The sequence below is a fragment of the Babjeviella inositovora genome (genome assembly GCF_001661335.1).
Source record: "Babjeviella inositovora NRRL Y-12698 unplaced genomic scaffold BABINscaffold_3, whole genome shotgun sequence".
Classification (NCBI taxonomy): Eukaryota; Fungi; Ascomycota; class Pichiomycetes; order Serinales; genus Babjeviella; species Babjeviella inositovora.
In genome coordinates, this window is record NW_017566840.1 from 376,218 (window position 1) to 394,669 (window position 18,452).

General features: G+C 48.4%; 9 protein-coding genes across 9 annotated transcripts; 7 read left to right on the plus strand and 2 right to left on the minus strand.

Annotated features, from left to right (window-relative positions):
- Nucleotides 1-633: 633 nt before the first annotated feature.
- VMA8 (H(+)-transporting V1 sector ATPase subunit D) lies at nt 634-1,975 on the minus strand. The gene has a single exon (XM_019128245.1). The coding sequence runs from the start codon at nt 1,658-1,660 to the stop codon at nt 1,031-1,033; it is 630 nt and encodes a 209-aa protein (XP_018986376.1). The 5' UTR covers nt 1,661-1,975; the 3' UTR covers nt 634-1,030.
- Nucleotides 1,976-2,771: 796 nt separating this feature from the next.
- Nucleotides 2,772-5,506, plus strand: BABINDRAFT_160466 (mRNA splicing protein). Its single transcript, XM_019128246.1, has one exon. The coding sequence runs from the start codon at nt 2,859-2,861 to the stop codon at nt 5,376-5,378; it is 2,520 nt and encodes an 839-aa protein (XP_018986377.1). The 5' UTR covers nt 2,772-2,858; the 3' UTR covers nt 5,379-5,506.
- A 911-nt stretch (nt 5,507-6,417) lies between these two features.
- BABINDRAFT_160467 (SDR family oxidoreductase) lies at nt 6,418-7,627 on the plus strand. Its single transcript, XM_019128247.1, has one exon. The coding sequence runs from the start codon at nt 6,580-6,582 to the stop codon at nt 7,435-7,437; it is 858 nt and encodes a 285-aa protein (XP_018986378.1). The 5' UTR covers nt 6,418-6,579; the 3' UTR covers nt 7,438-7,627.
- Nucleotides 7,628-8,649: 1,022 nt separating this feature from the next.
- On the plus strand, nt 8,650-9,486 carry BABINDRAFT_33884 (SDR family oxidoreductase; the record flags this gene model as incomplete). Its single annotated transcript, XM_019131658.1, has 1 exon — nt 8,650-9,486. One exon carries the CDS (start codon nt 8,650-8,652, stop codon nt 9,484-9,486), a length of 837 nt encoding a protein of 278 aa, XP_018986379.1.
- Nucleotides 9,487-9,578: 92 nt separating this feature from the next.
- Nucleotides 9,579-10,578, plus strand: BABINDRAFT_160469 (uncharacterized protein; the record flags this gene model as incomplete). Its single annotated transcript, XM_019128248.1, has 1 exon — nt 9,579-10,578. The coding sequence occupies exon 1, from the start codon at nt 9,817-9,819 to the stop codon at nt 10,573-10,575; it is 759 nt and encodes a 252-aa protein (XP_018986380.1). The 5' UTR covers nt 9,579-9,816.
- Nucleotides 10,579-10,745: 167 nt separating this feature from the next.
- Nucleotides 10,746-11,690, plus strand: BUD21 (Bud21p). Its single transcript, XM_019128249.1, has one exon. The coding sequence runs from the start codon at nt 11,033-11,035 to the stop codon at nt 11,519-11,521; it is 489 nt and encodes a 162-aa protein (XP_018986381.1). The 5' UTR covers nt 10,746-11,032; the 3' UTR covers nt 11,522-11,690.
- A 158-nt stretch (nt 11,691-11,848) lies between these two features.
- Nucleotides 11,849-13,260, minus strand: BABINDRAFT_160472 (Mn(2+) transporter). The gene has a single exon (XM_019128250.1). The coding sequence runs from the start codon at nt 12,888-12,890 to the stop codon at nt 11,880-11,882; it is 1,011 nt and encodes a 336-aa protein (XP_018986382.1). The 5' UTR covers nt 12,891-13,260; the 3' UTR covers nt 11,849-11,879.
- A 1,090-nt stretch (nt 13,261-14,350) lies between these two features.
- Nucleotides 14,351-15,930, plus strand: BABINDRAFT_160474 (DNA-binding SCF ubiquitin ligase subunit). The gene has a single exon (XM_019128251.1). The coding sequence runs from the start codon at nt 14,363-14,365 to the stop codon at nt 15,671-15,673; it is 1,311 nt and encodes a 436-aa protein (XP_018986383.1). The 5' UTR covers nt 14,351-14,362; the 3' UTR covers nt 15,674-15,930.
- A 653-nt stretch (nt 15,931-16,583) lies between these two features.
- BABINDRAFT_46752 (uncharacterized protein) lies at nt 16,584-18,088 on the plus strand. Its single transcript, XM_019132124.1, has one exon. It carries the CDS (start codon nt 16,599-16,601, stop codon nt 18,054-18,056), a length of 1,458 nt encoding a protein of 485 aa, XP_018986384.1. The 5' UTR covers nt 16,584-16,598; the 3' UTR covers nt 18,057-18,088.
- The last annotated feature ends 364 nt before the right edge of the window (nt 18,089-18,452 follow it).

Sequence of the window (18,452 nt, forward strand, 5' to 3'; positions counted from 1 at the left end):
AGCCCTTATTGTCATTGATAAGACGTTAGTTTTGAACCTCGTACAATTGTTGGGATGTGATGCCTGTGTTAAATGCATACCCCAAAGTCGGCCCCGCCACAGCCTCTCACATTTGGTAATTGAGATGGGTCTCTTGGCTGTTCAATGCGCAGTTTTACCGAATTGGCATCTTCAGATGAGGTTGTATTTGGGACTGTGGGAACTCTAGGAGAGAAACATACTAGGTATTGTAGTAATAAGTAACTAGGCGATGATATAAATTATGAGTGTGTACCTTTGACGTATACAGAAAATAAGCATCCGGGGTGTAGATATGTTAGACAGGTCTGTGTTTGAGATGTCCATGAAAACAGTGAGTCTGGAATTGTATCAAACTTTCAGACTCCTTTCCTGAATTCCGCTGGACTTGACCGCACTATAAGCGCGGCCAATTTACCATATACCAAGCGTATGACTGTGTCAATAAAGATTGTTACTCGGTTTCATCGTCCTCACTGCGGAATGTGCATATAATGTTACACTCAAAAAGCACGGAAGCCAGTCTTTTATGATGACTTCATAGAGGGCTGACAACTGCACCGCATATCCCAAGGGATTTTATGTCTACAATGTTGCTATACATGAAATCTCTAACACGCCGTATGGTTTCGGTTACATCCTGGGGCTTAGTGTGGGGGAAGCTTTTGTTGAAACAGAGCGCCAAATTTCCTGATTTTACTGTGAACTCTCCCGACCGTAAATGAAAAGACACAAGAATTGTAACGCAAAAAAACGTTCATTAGTCCCCTGGATAACCAGTCTAGTCGATTCCATACCCGCCGCCGGTTTTATCATTCTCTATCCAAAAAAACGTCAACGTGAAGTACCGTGAACGTCACACCTTCGGCTGTTTCGATCACATGTAATGGTCCACATCCAGTACGAATCCACGTGGTGATTTAATTAAACGGTTCACCTCGACTAAATAAAGACTCTATTGAGAAAAAGCGCACCGGGGTACAGAAGAACTAAAAATACACAAAACAATCACCTAGAAGATAACGTCATCTTCGGTCTCGGCGATGGTCACGTCTTCAGTAGTCAACAAGTTTTTCGCATCCGTGTCCACGTCAGAGGCCTTCCCGGCAGCAGCAGCAGTCTCGGCTCTGAGTAGCTTTCTGGCAGCATTCTCTTTCTCTGCAAGGGCAGACGCCTGCTGCTTCTTTTCCTTGACCTTCTTCAAGCGGTAGAACTCCTCTCTGTCCAATTCATCCAACTCGGAGTTGATGTAACTAATGGTGTTTTCGGTTCTCGGAATGATGACATGCTCAATGGCATTGACTCTTCTGTTGGTCACCTTGATGACCTCGTCCAAAATGATGAAAGCTGTCTGCAAGGATGCTAATTCCACGAGGGTCTCGACAGCCTTGGTGTATACCATCTTGGCCTTTTGCACTTGCTGCCCACCTCTCCCCAAACCGGTCATCTTGAAGTCGTTGATATCTTTGTTCAAGTAGGTCTCGAACTGCGGCAAGTACACACCCGAAACGTTCTCCTGTCTTGCCTTGACCTGGAAACGGGCATTCTGCACCGATTCCTGTACCTGGTACCCAATGTTGTCACCGGTGGCATAGGTTACTTCGGCAAGCGAGAACGCAGCTGTCTGCATAACTCTCCCCATCTTTCTCTTGGCCTAAAGGAGTTAGTAAGGTTCATCGGGAGGCAGTCTAGCGAATAAGGGCGAGGCAATTGCAATGTATCTTTTCCTTATCAGAGCAACATGACGCCTAGGCATCTCCGATATCGCTGTAAGGGATTACACTAACGTGACGCCCGGGACAACTCAACATTCACTCTTCGATAAGCAATCTCCTTTATCACTTTAGACACTCTTTCTGGTAGATCACACATACATCATCAATACGACGGGTGATGTCTCTGAAACGCTTGGTCAAGGCTTCGGACTTTCTCTTTAACAAATTGTGGCCCTGTTGGGCACCCTTTAACTTGATTTTCATGGTCCCCAAGGTCATACGGGTCGGGAAGACCTGTTCTCTGTTACCAGCACCAGACATTGTAGATAGTGGTGTATGAATAGATAGCTGTCAAGCGTAGACCTCGGCAGTTTTATCACCGTTTTTCGTTATCGAGGAGACAGCTGGATGATTGATAGCAGGAGCTTAGAGCGGGTAATCGTGCACGTGCTAAGGGAAGGGTTAGCTAGTGCACCGCCACAAGTTGCCACACCAACCTCACTGCTAGCTAAAGATGTCTACTGTGATAATTAGCAAATTCGTATATACTGAGCAATAGTCTCTCGGTTTACAGTGATAATTTCCTCGGGGATGGTAAATCATGACCAAAAATTTGTAAACATATTGATGTTTTTCAAGTATCTAGGCCAAAACGTCAATAAAGGATGTTGACCTTTGGATCTATAAAGGCGTACTTCATCGTTTATATTAGATTTTTTCTCTAGCTTTAAATATTAACATGGGTGAGGTTTATTCATTATATCCTGTCACCTTTCCCTTTCTAGGATTTTGGAACCATGTTTTGACACACAGGATGGAAGTAGCTGCAAGATAGCAAGAACTGTAGCATTCCGGTAGTTTGATGGGACACCCAGCGAAATCGATCTATATGACGGTCAGCTCCCTATTACCTTTTATATAGTACCTCTTATTACCTCTGGATCGTTTTTACTATTTAACACTTCCTTTTTACTAATTTTCGTTACTATCCATCTCTCGCGCATCCAGGCAGTCCGTTTATATATCCTGTATATACACCAGCCAAATTTTTGTACATTTAGACTATGTCATTATCAAAAGGTCTTGTTGCCGTTCCAACTTCTCCCTTGCTATCCACGCTCTTTGATGCCCGGTCCTATTGGTTTGCACCTCATTTCTGAGGATGATACTCGCTATGAACAAGAGATTCTAGCGAGTCCCTATGACATTGCTGCCTGGCTCAAGTACTACCGTGCCAAGGCAAACGGTCCCGCCTATGACCGCATCTTCCTCCTCGAGCGTGCGGTACACCAGTTTCCGCGCTCGTACAAGTTTTGGACTCTCTACCTTGACCTCCGTGTGCTGCTTTTGGACACCGCGCATCCGCACTTCCACGCCCGCCAGTTTGCACGGGTAAATGCATTGTTTGACCGCGCGTTGGTGCACAACCATGCGCTTCCACTCGTGTGGCTCCGCTATCTCGCATTTTTGCGCCGCCAGACCGACATCACGCGCACGCGACGCACCTTCAACCGGTGTCTCCAGGCACTCCCGCTCACCCAGCACGGTCTTATCTGGCCCCACTTCCTCAACTTTGCTGCATCCGTAGGCGGCTCTACTGCGGTGGCGGTGTACCGTCGCTACTACGAGTATGATCCAACAAAGGTTCAGATGGTAATTGAACAGTTGGTTGCACTAGGTGATGTGGACGAATGTTTGCGCATCCTCGACGACGTCCTCTCTAGTCCCGAGATCTTGTACAATCCCACAATCATCGACAAGAGTCCGTTGGACTTGTGGAGCGACTTTTGCGACGCTGCAATGCGCGGAAAACCTAGAGACACATTTGTGGAGAACTTGGTAGCCAACGGTCTTGCCCGCTTCCCCGACCAGGTCAGCCGACTCTACGTGAAGCTCTCCACATACTTTGCTAAACGAAAGAATTTCCGCAAGGCGTCAGAATATTTTGAAAAGGGGTTGAAACAGTCCATGACCGTGAAGGACTTTACTTTGATCTTTGACACGTATCTGGCGTTGTTGGAAGGGTTGATAGAGAAGACCATGGAGCGGGTGGAAGAAAGAGAACGGGTGGAAGAAATAAAGGACCACGGAATGGTCCAGAACCGTGAAGAGGGTGAACAGAAGGAAGTGAGTGAGGTGGATCATTCAAAGTCTGTAGTTGTTGCCGACTTGGACCTTCAGATGGCGCAATTCGAAAATTTGATGGATCGTCGCCCGTTCCTCCTCAACGATGTGTTGCTTCGCCAGAACCCACACAGCGTGGATGACTGGATGGCGCGCTTTGCGCTCTACGGGCCGGCACAGCTCGAGGCAATGCTCGCAGACATGGTGCGCTCGCTCACGACAATCTCACCGTTCAAAGGCAAGGCGTTGCACCGCATTTGGCTCCGCTACGCGGGAGTGTATGAAGCCAACGGCGACCTCGTGACCGCGCGTGTCATCTTTGACCGTGCCATAAAGGTGGAGTACGGCACGGTGGAGGAGCTCGTGGAGGTATGGAGCGGGTGGTGCGACATGGAATTGCGGCATGATGACTTCGACCACGCGCTTAGGGTGCTCGAACAGGTCTTGTTTATTGACCATGTTTCAAAGCAGATTGCTCCATCGGTGGTGGAAGAAGCCCGGAAGATCAGCTTCAAGGACGCCAACCTCAAGCCCCAGCAGCGCGTGTTCAAGTCTGTCAAGTTGTGGACGTTGTATCTCGACTTGATGGAGTCGATGGGGGACGACCCTACAACCATCGACCAGATCTGTCAGGCGTACGAGTCGATTCTCCGCATGAAAATCGCGACACCCGTGGTAATTGTCAACTATGCCAACTTCTTGGAGTCGGTCCACCGCTTCGAGCAGAGTTTTACAGTGTACGAAAAGGGTGTGGCGTTGTTCAAGTTCCCCGTCAACTACGAGATCTGGAACATCTACCTCTCGAAGGTGTTGGCGCGACAGGCGGTTGTGAGCAACGAGCGCATCAGAGACTTGTTCGAACAGGCCTTGGAATCGTGTTCTGTCGCGGAAACCACGCTGGGGAGTAGCTTTGTCAAGGCCATCGTGTTAAGCTATGGTAATTGGGAAATCAGTATGGGCTTCAGCAAGCGCGCGTTCCGGATGTACGAAAAGCTTCTCGGTCAGAAGAGCATCCTCGCCACACTGGACCGTTTTGACCTCCGCCAGATCTACCTCAAGCAGGCGTTGGCTAGTCTCGGCGTGCCGGAGACCCGCAAGCTTTACGAAAGCGCGCTCAGCGACGAATTTCTCAGCAATGCGCAGATCTGGCAGCTCACAGAGCAGTTGGTTGACATAGAGACGGCCGCGTTGGAGCTCACGCGTGTCAGAGAGCTCTTCCGCTATGCCGCCGCCAACTTAATTGTCTCACTCCGTGCCGCCGACTGGGGCATCTGGGACCGCTGGTCGGCATTCGAGGTCGCGCACGGTACTGAGGCTACATATAAACAGATGTTGCGTTACAAACGCCAGATTGAATTGAGCTTGAAGGAACGTGAGGTCCTCGATCCGTCGCTCGCTGCCGGCGATAACGGCGGTGTTGTCTTTGTCAAGTCCTCCACGGGGCCAAAGGTCACCAGTGAGTCGCTCAAGAAGGAGCCTGAGAACCCCGACGCCATTGAGCTTGATATCGACTTGGATTGAGGTCTGAGCATCTCGGAAAGCCAAGTCTTTACTTACAAGGATTTAAAATCAACGTAGGTGTCAACCATAGATTTATTATGCGTGAATCCGAAACTTCTAGTCTCTCTCTGAGTTCCACCAGAAAATTGCATGTTTTTTTTATCTTGGTTTTACTGTAGAAGTGCTTGGCATGAACGTAAGGGTATAAACTTAGTGTAGCGTCAAAGGTGCCAAAGCCGGGGGGGTTTCGTCTCCACCTGTTTATGCCTTCGGAAACATAAAGGTTGAAAGTTAAAAGTACTTGGTGTTTCCGGTTGTGAATATCGTTATCGAGGTTTACCGCCTCACACCCTCGTGGGTTTACACGAGGAAATAGCATTTTCAACCCTACAACTTTTATTGTACAATCGGATGCATGCATACTAGTTTATTACAATGAGGTGGCTTACGGTCTAGAAAAAGAAAAGCACACTTTCTATTAATAGATCTGTAAGCGTTGCCTAAATGGCCTATTCGCTCTAGAACCTCCTTAACGTGCAAGACACTAATTATTCAATCCCCGCTACGTTTGCACTAGTGGTATTGATCCCTGTCTTCTGCCAGGTCGGGGTGCGTACGTTACGCGGATGCTGAAAAATTATCCGCGCTCCGGGGAAACAAACGCACGAATAAAAACGCCGTGAACCTTAACGCGGTGTCTCTGTCCTAAGCCCGGCCCTTCAATCCCACGTGAAAAGAAAAGAAAATTGCTTCGTACTCATGGGGGATTTCTAAAACGGAGTATTGGCTAAATGTGAATGGTATTTTTCTTAAATACTCTGTAGGTCTTGTTAACCAAGTAAGTTAAGTGGGTTACCTCTTCTTTTCGGAGAAGGTGGATGCGGTGGCTTCCACACATGCAGGTCGGAGTAAATAGATGACCACCCTTACCGTGGGGCGGGCCGCAGCTAGGAAGGGCTGCGAGATTCACGCTCGGAGATTGCTTAAAGGGGAAAAATCCCGCACAGACGGCCAGCGACCTACCATTAATGTGGAGACTAGACCTCGCCAGGTCATCTATTTACATTTGAGCAGTATTTCTCGGAGCCGTGAAATTTCGCCAAAGTTTTTCACAGGTCCTTGGAATTCTTTATAAATGCACACATTCACCTCCTTTTGATTTACCTGTATGCTCTTTTCCTTATAGGCCCTTCTTCCACTCCATTCTTCACCAATTTACTCCATGACCTCTGAAATCAGATCGCACATCAACGACACCATTGGTTCGTTGCCTCGGCCAGACCCAACTTTGCCAAACCATGTCTTGGACATGTTCTCGCTTAAGGGCAAGGTTGCCTCTATTACCGGCTCTGCCACCGGTATCGGCTACGAAGTTGCTACCGCCTACGCCCAGGCGGGTGCGGATATCGCCCTTTGGTACTACTCCAAGTTCACCCCTGAGTCTGACGCTGAGGCCCAGGCTGAGCGTATTAGAAAGGCTACCGGAGTTACGGTTAGAATCTACTCGTGCGAAATCACCAGCTCCGCTGAGGTGGAGGCTACGATTAACCAGCAAGAAGCCGACTTTGGTACTATTGACATCTTCGTCGCTAACGCAGGGATCCCGTGGGTTGCTGGCCCAATGATTGATGCCAAGGGCGACAACGATTGGCACAAGGTGATCTCGGTGGATTTGGACGGGGTGTACTACTGTGCTAAGAATGTTGGTAAGATCTTCCGCAAGAATGGTAAGGGTTCCTTCATCATCACCGGTTCTATGTCTGGGCACATCGTCAATGTTCCCCAGTTGCAGGCCGCTTACAACGCCGCCAAAGCTGCCTGTATCCACTTGGGGAAATCCTTGGCTGTGGAATGGGCCGGTTTTGCCCGGGTCAACTCTGTCTCTCCTGGTTACATAAAGACTGAAATTTCTGATTTCTTGTCTGTTGACATCAAGTCCAAATGGTGGCAATTGACCCCAGTGGGAAGAGAGGGGTTGCCTAAGGAGTTGGTTGGGGCATATTTGTATTTGGCCAGTGACGCCTCTACCTACACCACTGGTTCGGACATCAGAGTGGACGGTGGCTACTGTTTGCCATAAAAGTTTAGTTTTTTAGCGCTTGTTTTCTCATTGGCAGGTTGTGCTAGTAATATCTAATTGTGATAGATCTGATTCATGTAGTTACACATCATGGAGATACGCGCCATGGAGATAGCTATTTGACTAGACATAAGAGCACATATCTCAAGCCTCTATGATGCGTAGTGATGAAAAGTGCCATAAACCTCTATTAGCTTGAACCCAATAGATTGGTTTTTGATTCACCAATAATGGGTTGACTGGAGTGGCTTGTAGGTACTAGCTTACCTGATAGGACGACCATCTAGTTATCTATGTAACGCTTCGCAAGAAGTATCCTGTACATTTCTAACCGGGACATACCGGAAAATATCGGGACGCTTCGAGCCGGCGTCTCACGCACTATTTCATGAATATCCCCGACGCACTTCACTTGAAAGCTTGCGTATTTTCAGTGGTAAGCATATCTGGTACTTGAACGCACGTAAAGAAATTCACAGTGTCAAATACCTATCTTTGGCGTATTACACACGTTATACCTCAGATATGTATATATATTTTACGCAAAGTGGATTTAATTTATCTCCCTCTAAACATGGATATCTGAGGAACTAAATAATCATATTTTAACATGTTTATTCTAATATATAAGTATATATATATATAAAAATCAACCTCCGAATCTAAGTATATAGTGCTACTAGTAGCTCTTGTTGATTTTTTCCATTAAACTAAGTATATATTCAGTTAAATTGATAAGTAAGCAATACATATATGCAAATATCACATTTAAGCTATATATATTTAAGCAAAACCGGTGTAACATACGTTGTGCGTAATATATGGTGATCTATGCACACATCACTTCTATCTCTTAACTCACTTTTTCAACGCACTTCGTGGATGAATTAGAGAGAAAGCTAGTCAGTGTATTGTGTCTAACGGCCGACGTTGAAGCCGCACCAACAAGTCCACATGCAGCCTAGCCTGCATCCTAGAGCTAGGAAACTGAAGCCGTTTCGGTTCATGTAGCTATTCGACCGAGAGCCGAGAACCCTCCATTCAAGGCTCAATGACGTCAGCAGGAGATGCGCATAACGTTGGAATCCTCCAGTCGGATATGTTCAGTTTAGATACCGGGTGCCACTATAAATAGCACAGGACCCCCCCACTTTGAGTTTAATTATACTAGTAACAAATTAACGACTTAATCATACTGTCAAACTACCCTACATGCCTCCTAAAAGCTTAATCAATGAATCTATCGGCGCTTTACCCCGTCCTGCGCCAGAGTTGCCCACCCACGTGTTAGCTATGTTCTCCTTGAAGGGTAAAACCGCTTCTATCACCGGTTCCTCCCAAGGTATTGGCTACGCCGTAGCCGAGGCCTACGCCCAAGCAGGCGCTAACATTGCCATCTGGTACAACTCCACTCCTGCAGACGATAAGGCGCAAGCCTTGAGCGAGAAATACGGAATCGTCTGCAGAGCCTACAAATGCGCGGTGGATGACTCCAAACAGGTGGAGGCAACGATCAAGCAGCAAGTGGCGGACTTCGGAAGGATTGACATTTTCGTGGCCAACGCAGGCGTGGCCTGGACGGCTGGTTCGATGTTGGATGTAGAAGGGGACGACGACTGGCACAAGGTGATGAATCTCGACGTGAACTCTGTGTACTACTGCGCCAAAGCCATCGGGAAGGTGTTCCGTGAGCAGAGTAAAGGCTCTTTCATCATCACAGCCTCCATGTCGGGGCATATTGTGAACGTTCCGCAACTACAGGCTCCGTACAACGCCGCCAAGGCTGCCTGCCTCCACTTGAGTAAATCTCTTGCCGTTGAATGGGCTGGCTTCGCGCGTGTGAACAGTGTGTCGCCAGGATACATCGAGACCGCTCTCGCTGAGTTTGCCGAATCCAGTTTGAAGGAAAAGTGGTGGCAGTTAATCCCGATGGGGAGAAGTGCCTTGCCCGAGGAATTAGTCGGTGCTTACTTATACTTGGCATCCGATGCGTCTACGTATACCACGGGCTCTGATATCAGAGTCGATGGTGGCTACACGGTTGTGTAGATGGTACAGATTTATATAAAGGAGACTTATAGAAGAAATTCATTGGAAAGCTGTAAGGGGGGGGGGCTACTCCAAGCCCTGACGTAAAATTATTATGCCGCTCTCGGATGCAAGACGTACGCACAGTTGCATTTTGCACGCGATTTAACTTTTGACCAATTTAGCAGAGCAGACCACAGAGAGAAACTAGCCGCCAGTAAATCGTCAAATTCGAGTTTAATTTGCTCCGGCTCTTGTTTTACTAGCTTTTTTACAGATGATAAGATACTTCTTACAAATACGTGGACACGCATAACCTTGAACTATCACCCAAAAAGTAGACCCGGAGTAATGTTTATAGACACGATCGAAGATTACACATTTTATCCACCATCCTCCAGTCCAATCCCACCCGCCGAGGAACGGCCTGAGACTCCTACTGTAGAACCAGTCCCAGAAGCTGCACCTACCACAGCAAGCGAGAGTCGCGCAAAAACCGCTAACACCTACGATGAAGTGTACCAGCAGGGGATTTTTGATGTCGCCAATATGAATAATGAAATACCCCCGCTTCGCGTTTTCGATGCCTTGCCTATGTTAGAGGAAGGGTTGGCGCCGCAGACGGGTTCTACCGCTCTTGAACGCGTCCTCAGCACCACTACATCGAACGACACCTGCCACTCCGCAGTGAGCCGCCTCGCACCGCGGACCGAATTTGACAGTGCACAGGAACCATCAGATATTAACAGTAATTCATACTATCTTTTGAGAGGGATCTACAAGTTCCTTTTCCCCCCTCTACCAGCCAGCCAGCCCCAGCACTCCCACGAAACGGTCCCGCTCTTGGGAGGCCACCCGCACGAAGAGTATGGGAGGCCAGAAAGCAGGGAAAATGAACCTCATCCACATGGTGATAGAGGCGTGGAGCCTCTAACAAGATGGTCCAGATATAGTCTATACATGGTTGTCGGCGTTTTAACGGCATCTTTGGTAGCCTACTCCTGGATCTACGACAGCTGGGATATGGTGTTCGTGATCATGAGGGCCATCGTTTGCTATTTAGGCGGTAGCAGTTTGACCATGAGACATATGTGCGAAAAAAATCTTTGAGAGCCAAAGGCATCAGTCTTGCTATTAGTGCAAAATATACATAACAATTAGAGCCTAGATGGTTATGTAGAGAAGATATTTTGTCCTGCACAAGGGCCAAAAAAAATTATACGTGAAAATTCATGCAGATATCTGAAAAAGAACGTGCTTAAAAGGCTGAGCACCTACAAGACTCATATAGCACCTTTCACAGTTATCTACAATGCCAGCCCAGAACAGATCTAAGAAGCAGTCGCCTCCACCAGCCAGGAGAACCAGAGGTGCGGCTAAGGCTCCACAGTCCAGTGACGAATTTGAGACCGCCTCTGATGGTGAGGGTCACGGGGATGTCTTTAGTGCCGAAGAAGCTGAAGCGGTTGTTGGAGAAATCGAGGAGAGTATTGAAATACTCGAAGATAACCAAGAAATGTCGGAGGGCTCTGAATCTGACAGTGACGATGCTCCAGAGGAAGAGTCCATGAACAGTGGTAGGAACAAGACCAAGCAGTTGGAAATCCAAAAACAGCAGATGCAAGCAGAAGCCAAGAAGGCCGACAGAGAGAAGAGAAGAGAGCAAAATGTTAAATTCACACAGCAACAAGAGGAAAAGAAAACCCGGTTGGCGGAGAAGAAGAAGGATTCCGACGTCCCTGACTTGTTACCGGAAGATTTTTTGGAGTCGTTGCAAAACGGCGGGGACGAAAGCGACAACAAGGACGATGCTCCTGCTTCCAAGCACATGAAAATGGAAGATTTCGAAGAGATGGAGAGAGACGAGATCAGAAAACAGATTAAACAGCAACAAGCCAAAGCTCTTCGCGAGGCCAAGAAGGCCACCATTAAGAAGGGTCCGGTCAGAGTCACAGCGCTTTCAGCCAAGAAGATCGGATTAGTCCCGGTCTCTGAAAACAGAGTCACCAATGCTCGTAACAAGTGGATGAAGAGAAAGAGTTTGGGGAAGCGCTAAGAGGTTAGATTGGGTATTGTATAATAGTTGATGGCAGCATTAATAAAGAAAGTTAAAATATAATGAAGGGCATAAAACGTGCCACAGAGAGGTTTTTTTCCAAGACCAGAAACTCACAGGTTTACGAAGCTACCAACATTATTAATAATTCTGTGACACGAAATCCGTCATTGGGACTTTTGATTACTAAGAATTCACATATCGTAGCACCACAAAGATTGTTGACAGTTTCTAAATGAAAGATGAACTTCAAGGGGGTCTAACCTAATATCATGATTTTTTGTTTTACTAGGCTCTTACGATCTACAAAATTCGATACAAATCATACTTTTTTTACTGATATACAAGGCAAACGGCTCTATTCTCGGACACTAGCCACTAACAACGGCAAGACCATGCCGAGGGCAGAGATACCAAAGTCGCTAATGGTGAGACCTGTTTGCACAGCCGTCGAGTCACTGCCGGCAGAAACAGCCTTTCCATCTTGCCCCGCGACGTCCTGCATCGCGTGCACAGCCACATAGAGGAAGGTACCGCCACTGAACAAAAGCAAGGCCCCGGTCCACCACTCGATGACACCAGGCGAGCCTCCAAGTAAGTGGATAGCGAGAAACGTCACCCACGAGCCAAGCGGAGCCGCAAGGGCAAAGAGCGCCAAGTGCAACTTGATGGTGTGCACATGCACGTTAGAGCTCATCAACACCGAGACAAGCCCAAAAGCGGCGGGGATCTTGTGGAGCGCAATGGCGATGAAGATGACGCCCTTGAGCTTCATGTTGGAGCTGGAGACCGAGGACCCCATGGCCACACCGTCGGCCATGGAATGGATGATCAACCCGAACGACGTGGGACTAGACGATAAGAGCTGGAAGAGTGTTTTGGGAGAGAAGCTGCGGAGAAAGCTCCAGAAACTGGAGTACTGGGCAGACGGAACCGGAGACGGCAAGTAGTTATTGACTTCCGCTTCAATTCCCACATATTTCACGCTGGCACCGCCAAAAACAGCTGCCACCACCCCAATATTGTCCATAAAATACATGAACATGAACCCCATGAGCAAAAAGAGCCCTACAAAGTGCGATTCCCGTTCGTTAATCCTCACCGAGCTTTCCTCCGGGGTAGCCCCCTCTGTTCTGGTCTCGTTATTAATTGGCTTGTGTAACTCCGAGTTGTACAAAGTTTCCACGCCTTCTGGGATAATAATCACCATCGCCGTCCCCACAAGCACCCCCATCCCCAACACAGAGACGGACCTGATATTGCCCGATGTGAGCGGCACCGACAATGGAAGAAGGCCAGCGCCGTATGAGGAGAACCCCATTAGCGTGGAGAGCACCACTAGGGTAAAAAATTTGCCTGCTGATACCATTGTTGATGTGATAAAAGTGGAAGATAAAGGGAAACAAGGCTAGGCCGTGACATGCACCATTCTTACAAGCTTATGTGTGCTCGTTGTCTGCGACAGGTACGGAACACGCGCGCGAAACGGACCGCACGTGAATTGCGGCTAGTGTGCGGCGCTTGCAGGGGTAGGGCTTTTCGATAAAGGGCATGGAGCTCGATACAGAAAAAGGTCAAACCGAACCAATAATCGATTCAACTATGGATACATGCGTGTATGAGTCCAGGGCTGGCGTGTATGCTGAAATAGCCTGATAATGAGAGCAGATTTCAGATATTGGTGATAGATTATCCGCGACCACAATTCAACGACCCCCAGCAAGGAGCGAGGTTGAAGTATGTAGATGCTAGGTAATGAGGTATAGGTATAAATCGATTCATTTATAGCTCTATATCGCTGACAGCTCGTTAAATACCCAACAACACACGAACCCCCAAACACGGGACTTTCCCCCTTCCAGTCAAAAGCAAAAACCGAGCCGCATGCAAACCTCAACATGATCTGAAATAAAGAAAAGCGCGTAAGCCAAGCGCGTAAGCCAAGCGCGTTGGTACCATCTTTTTCTCTCACGGAACAACTGCATGCATTTGGAACACGAACAGATTGAAAAACGCATGAAGGAAGGAATTGGTTTCTTCCAGGCAGCAGATTTCAAACGCTCGGCGCGATGCTACTCGCACGCGATCTCGCTCTGCGAGGGGATCTCTGCCCGAGACCTTGTGCGGATCCGTGTGGCTATGAAGATGCCGGAAATACCAGTTATGGGCGAATTGATTCATCCAAGACTAGGCTCGCTTCTTGACCAGAGAGCAGCCTGCTTTGAGAAGCTCCAGCAGTATGACAATGCCCTACAGGACGCCCAGACATTGGTACGTTTGGAGCCGTTGGGGTCCAAAGGTTACATGCGGGCAGCTAAGAACTTGCAACACCTTCAGCGAGATAGAGAAGCGTATGACATGTTGCGAAAAGGTGTAATGCTCATTGGTGAGGCGGTCGGGCGTAAGGTAAAGGTCTCGGAGAAGTTGTTTGACACGTTGAAATCCCAGTACGCGGCGTTGGGCGCTAAATTGAGACCCCAGAGTGGAAACATGAGGACTAAAAGTGAGGAAGTAAGGGTCATAAGTAGAGAAGCAAGGGCGAAAAATATGACAGTGAAGCTTCAAACGGAGATTATATCAGCTCGGGATGTGTTACAAAACATCCAAGACAGCCTCCCTCGTCAATCTTTGCGAGATTCGTCTCAGCTGTTGCGTTCAAAAAACGGAAAGAGATCCCTAGGGACTATCCCCAGAGACCGAAAGAAATTCAAGCCGCGGACTCTTGACCCTCTCGAGGTGTTCCCTCTCGAGGTTACCAAGCGGATCCTCATGCTTCTCAGATTCAAAGACATCTTGATTTGTTCGATGCTATCGTCTTCTTGGCGAACTGCAACCAAGAATATGCCTGAACTCTTCCAGGATATTCGATTTCGCAATGCCGTTACGTTCAAAGACATGGCCATGGGCATGCAGCGGATCGTGCAGGCCAATAAACACAGCCATTCCAAATCAGTGAGGATGGTTAAGCTCCGCCCGCATCTCCTGGACGAACGGGCGTGTTTGAACACGTTACTTAACCGCGTAACAATCAACTACCGAGGCCTCAACCTTGGACTCAACAGCACCTCCCTAGGCGACCTACTCACCATCATTGAGAAGGACAAGAGCAATGTGCAGGGGGTCCAAAGGCTCAGACTTATATGTCCGCTTGACACTAACCTTGAATGGAAGGTGTTTGAGCTTATTCCCAACCTACATACCCTAGAACTCATTCCCTCCCGGATGGCCCCAGAGAAAAACAAACCGCCAACAACAGAGGGTTTGCCTGCGAGTCTCCCGTTGAGGGTGCTCTCACTTATCCACAGCGGAAATATTGCGGCCCATCCCACAATTCCATTCTGCAACCTTCTCAAGACCAACAGGTTCCCTAATCTAGCGGCTGTGACGATTGTGGGGTACGACTTTTCCTGTTTGCGCCAGAATGCCACATCGGACTTAATGTTCAAAAATCTCCCACAGTTAAAGCATCTTATCCTTGAAAATAACAAGTCGTTGAACTGGGACGAGTTCTTGCAGATCTTCCAGTCCAGCGGGTGTGAGCTTGAGTCGTTATCGCTTAGAGAAGACCGTGTGGACGGGGCTTCGCATTTGCGTGACTTTGGCAGCGAGACTTTTAGGCCCTTGAAGCATCTCAAGCAGTTGGATGTCACTGGCTCCTCTTTGAGTTTTCAGGGGTTGATGAAGGTCTTGCGGAACTGCGGGTCATTGGTGGAAAGCCTTTACATCGGCCACTGCCAGCATATCTGGTTCAAAAACGGTACGTTTAACCAGCTGTCTACGACAAGGTTCTTCGAGCTTGATTCGGTGTTGGAACACGCCCCACGCTTGAGGCAGTTATATTTGAATCAGAGTAGCGATCTCAACAACTACACGTTGAAAATGCTTCACCCAGTGTTCAAGGAGAAGAAGCGGGAGTTAGATGTGCTAGACGTGAGCTTTAATCTGATTACGGGGATTGGGCTAGCTGACTTGTTCTGTGTGAGCAAGCGAAACGAGCCGACCTTCCGGGTAAAGAAGTTGGTGATCGATGCGTGTGACGTGTCATTGGAGATTGTGAAATTGCTTGAGGGGAGATATTGCGACGTGGTACAGTACCAGCCCCAGAAGGTCCGGTGGAAGGAGTTTGGGGTGAATTCCTATGTCCCGATGTAAATATACCTATCAGCCACGAACGTGGGTTACGGCGATTGGGTATAACTCTGAGGAACAGTTGGGCCTAGGGCATTGTCATGAGGCCACGCAAAATGGGACTTGGGATGAAAGAATTCGACATCCTTGCAGACACGTACGTCGTGGAGATAACGTCAACGACGACCCATACTCATGCCACGGTATCGCTATACCCTCACTATTGTTGCAGGCCTCAAAAATCGACACCATTCGGATTTTGCCGTTTCAGAGACAGCACCTTGCGGGCTTACATTTCCAGAAAATATAATAAAACATACGCTATGGAGGATGAAAAAAATCCATAAGGTAGCTTTAATCACATGCTCGGATTGAGCTTTAAGTGGTGCATGAAGAAGCCCCCACCAGATTTGCAGGCTTACACCAGCCTGTAACTCCCCGCTTAAGCCTGTAGGACAATGATCATTTTACCCAGCGGAAGTGCAACCTATCAAATTTAAAATACAGTACTTCTGGTTTTTCCCCGCAAAAGTCAATATTCAAGGTATCTCTGGTATCTCTGTTGATACCCCGGAGAAGTCCCGCCATTTGTAAGCTAACGTGCACTGAAGCTTCCGGTCCCTACAGTACTTTAACGGCTTGCAAGATTCAATTACATGGTAATACTAAAGTTGGTTCACCGAGTGACAATTGTCAACCATAATATCAACTTTAAATATACCTTCTTACATCATATACATCCCCATGATATTTATCTTCATAACATTTATCCTCATAACATTTACCCCTTATGTCGTATCTGCGGCTTGATTTCGCCTGCATCTCCGGCCTAGGTCGTCCCCCTACCGTCGCCTGAAAACTCTCTACCGATTGGCCAGCCTCGGCTCTACTTCAGCGATATATCAATGCAATCAAGTAACCCTGCCAATTCTTCAACTCACCACACAGAATGCTCCGCACCGTTTCCAAACAGCAGTTGAGACGCTTTGCCACCCAGTCGGCGAGACTCGCCGAGGCCGCGCCTGTGGCCGCGCCTGTAACCCCAGCCGCTGCCCCGAAGCGCTTCTCGCTCGGCAAGTTCCTCTTTAAGACCACCTTCTACGGGTCCTCCTTGTACGCACTTGCCGTCGCCGCGGCAATGTACAACGACGAGGCGAATGACTTTGTCGTGGAGAATCTCCCGGGTGCGCCAGCGGTGATTAAGCTTGTGGAGGACTACCAATCCAACGGCGGGCACCTCCAGTTCGACGAGACCTTCAAGAAGCTCAACATCGAATCGATTACCAAGAAGATTGAGGCGAAAATTCCCGATGCATCGCAAATTGTGGCCAAGGTTTCGGCAAAGAAGCCGTTGCCTACGCTTGAAACGAGCAGCAACGAGACGTTGGCCCCAACGTTTGCAGCGCTCAACCAGCTCATTGCGGCTATTAACAACTCGTCTGCCTCTGATGAAACCGTTGCCGCCGTTGCAGCGAGCCTCACACAGCTCTCGGTGAAGGTTGACGGGTTGACCGCTAACCGCGAGCAGGAATTGGCCAAGTTGACCGCCGCCAAGGTCCAAGCCTTGGAGGCGACGTTCGCCGCGAAGGAGAACGCGTCAACGGAAAAGTTCCTCCAGGACTTCCAGACGGAGAAGCGTGCACTCGAGGCGAAGCACGATGCGCAGCTCGCCGCGGAACTCGCCGCAGCCCAGGCAACGATCGCCCAGGCTGCAACCAACGCCGTCGACGCCATCAAGGTCGAGCAAGTCAAGCAGTTTGCCGTCATTGTTGAGCAGAAGGTTGCGGAGGAAAGAGCGGGGAAGTTGGCCCAGTTGGACGTCCTTGCTGCCAACTTGGACAGCTTGGCTGACGTCGTCGCCCAGTTGGAGGGCCATTTAGACAGAGCTGCGTCTGCTACGGCCGTACAGACGCAGTTGGTGCGCGTCAAGGCGCTTCTTGCCTCACCACAGCCCCAGGGTTTTGCTGCGGACCTTGCAGCCTTGCAGGAGTTGACCGCGCATGACCCGTTGGCCTCCGCCGCCTTGGCCAGTGTCCCGAGAGAGAGCGCCATCAACGGGTGTCTTACCGTTCCACAGTTGATTACCAGATGGCAGTTGCTTGTCCCAGAGTTGAGATCTGCGGCGTTGTTGCCACCTAATGCCGGTTTGCTCGGCCATTTATCGTCGATTGTGTTCTCCAAGTTGTTGCTCTCTAAGAAGGGTCATGCCAACGGGAATGATATTGAGTCGGTGATTGCCAGAGTCGAGAACTACTTGACTAGAGGCGATTTGGCCGATGCGGTTGAGGAGGCAGCTAGCTTGAAGGGCTGGAGCAGAAAGTTGGCGAACGGGTGGGTCAACGAGAGTAGAAAGAGATTGGAGGTGGAGTTTTTGTTGAGTGTTGTGGAGGCGGGTGCTAGAGCCTAGACGAAGTTGAGCTAAGTCGATGGCAGAGTTCTTTAATCTTTGGCCTAAGCTGAATCATATATTTGTTGTTAGTGCTATTTCGAACTATCTATGTTTATTGTTATACCTATGTGTATTATGTTGTAGAAATTGAAGGCGAGGCTATTTTGGCGACATCTGATCAAAATTGAACTATGCTTATTTTGCTTTTCTACTACCTCTATTAAATCTGATATTAATCTTTTATATAGAACAATTAATGCTGGTCACTTCTACACATACGTGCGTAGGCTAACGTTATGTATCGAGAAACTCTGTCTGGTTCGAATGTTGTCCTAGCCGTTGATTAGTGAACTCAATTACAATTTAACTTTGGTGCTATTGGTACACACTAACCCTAACTTTAACCACTGAATG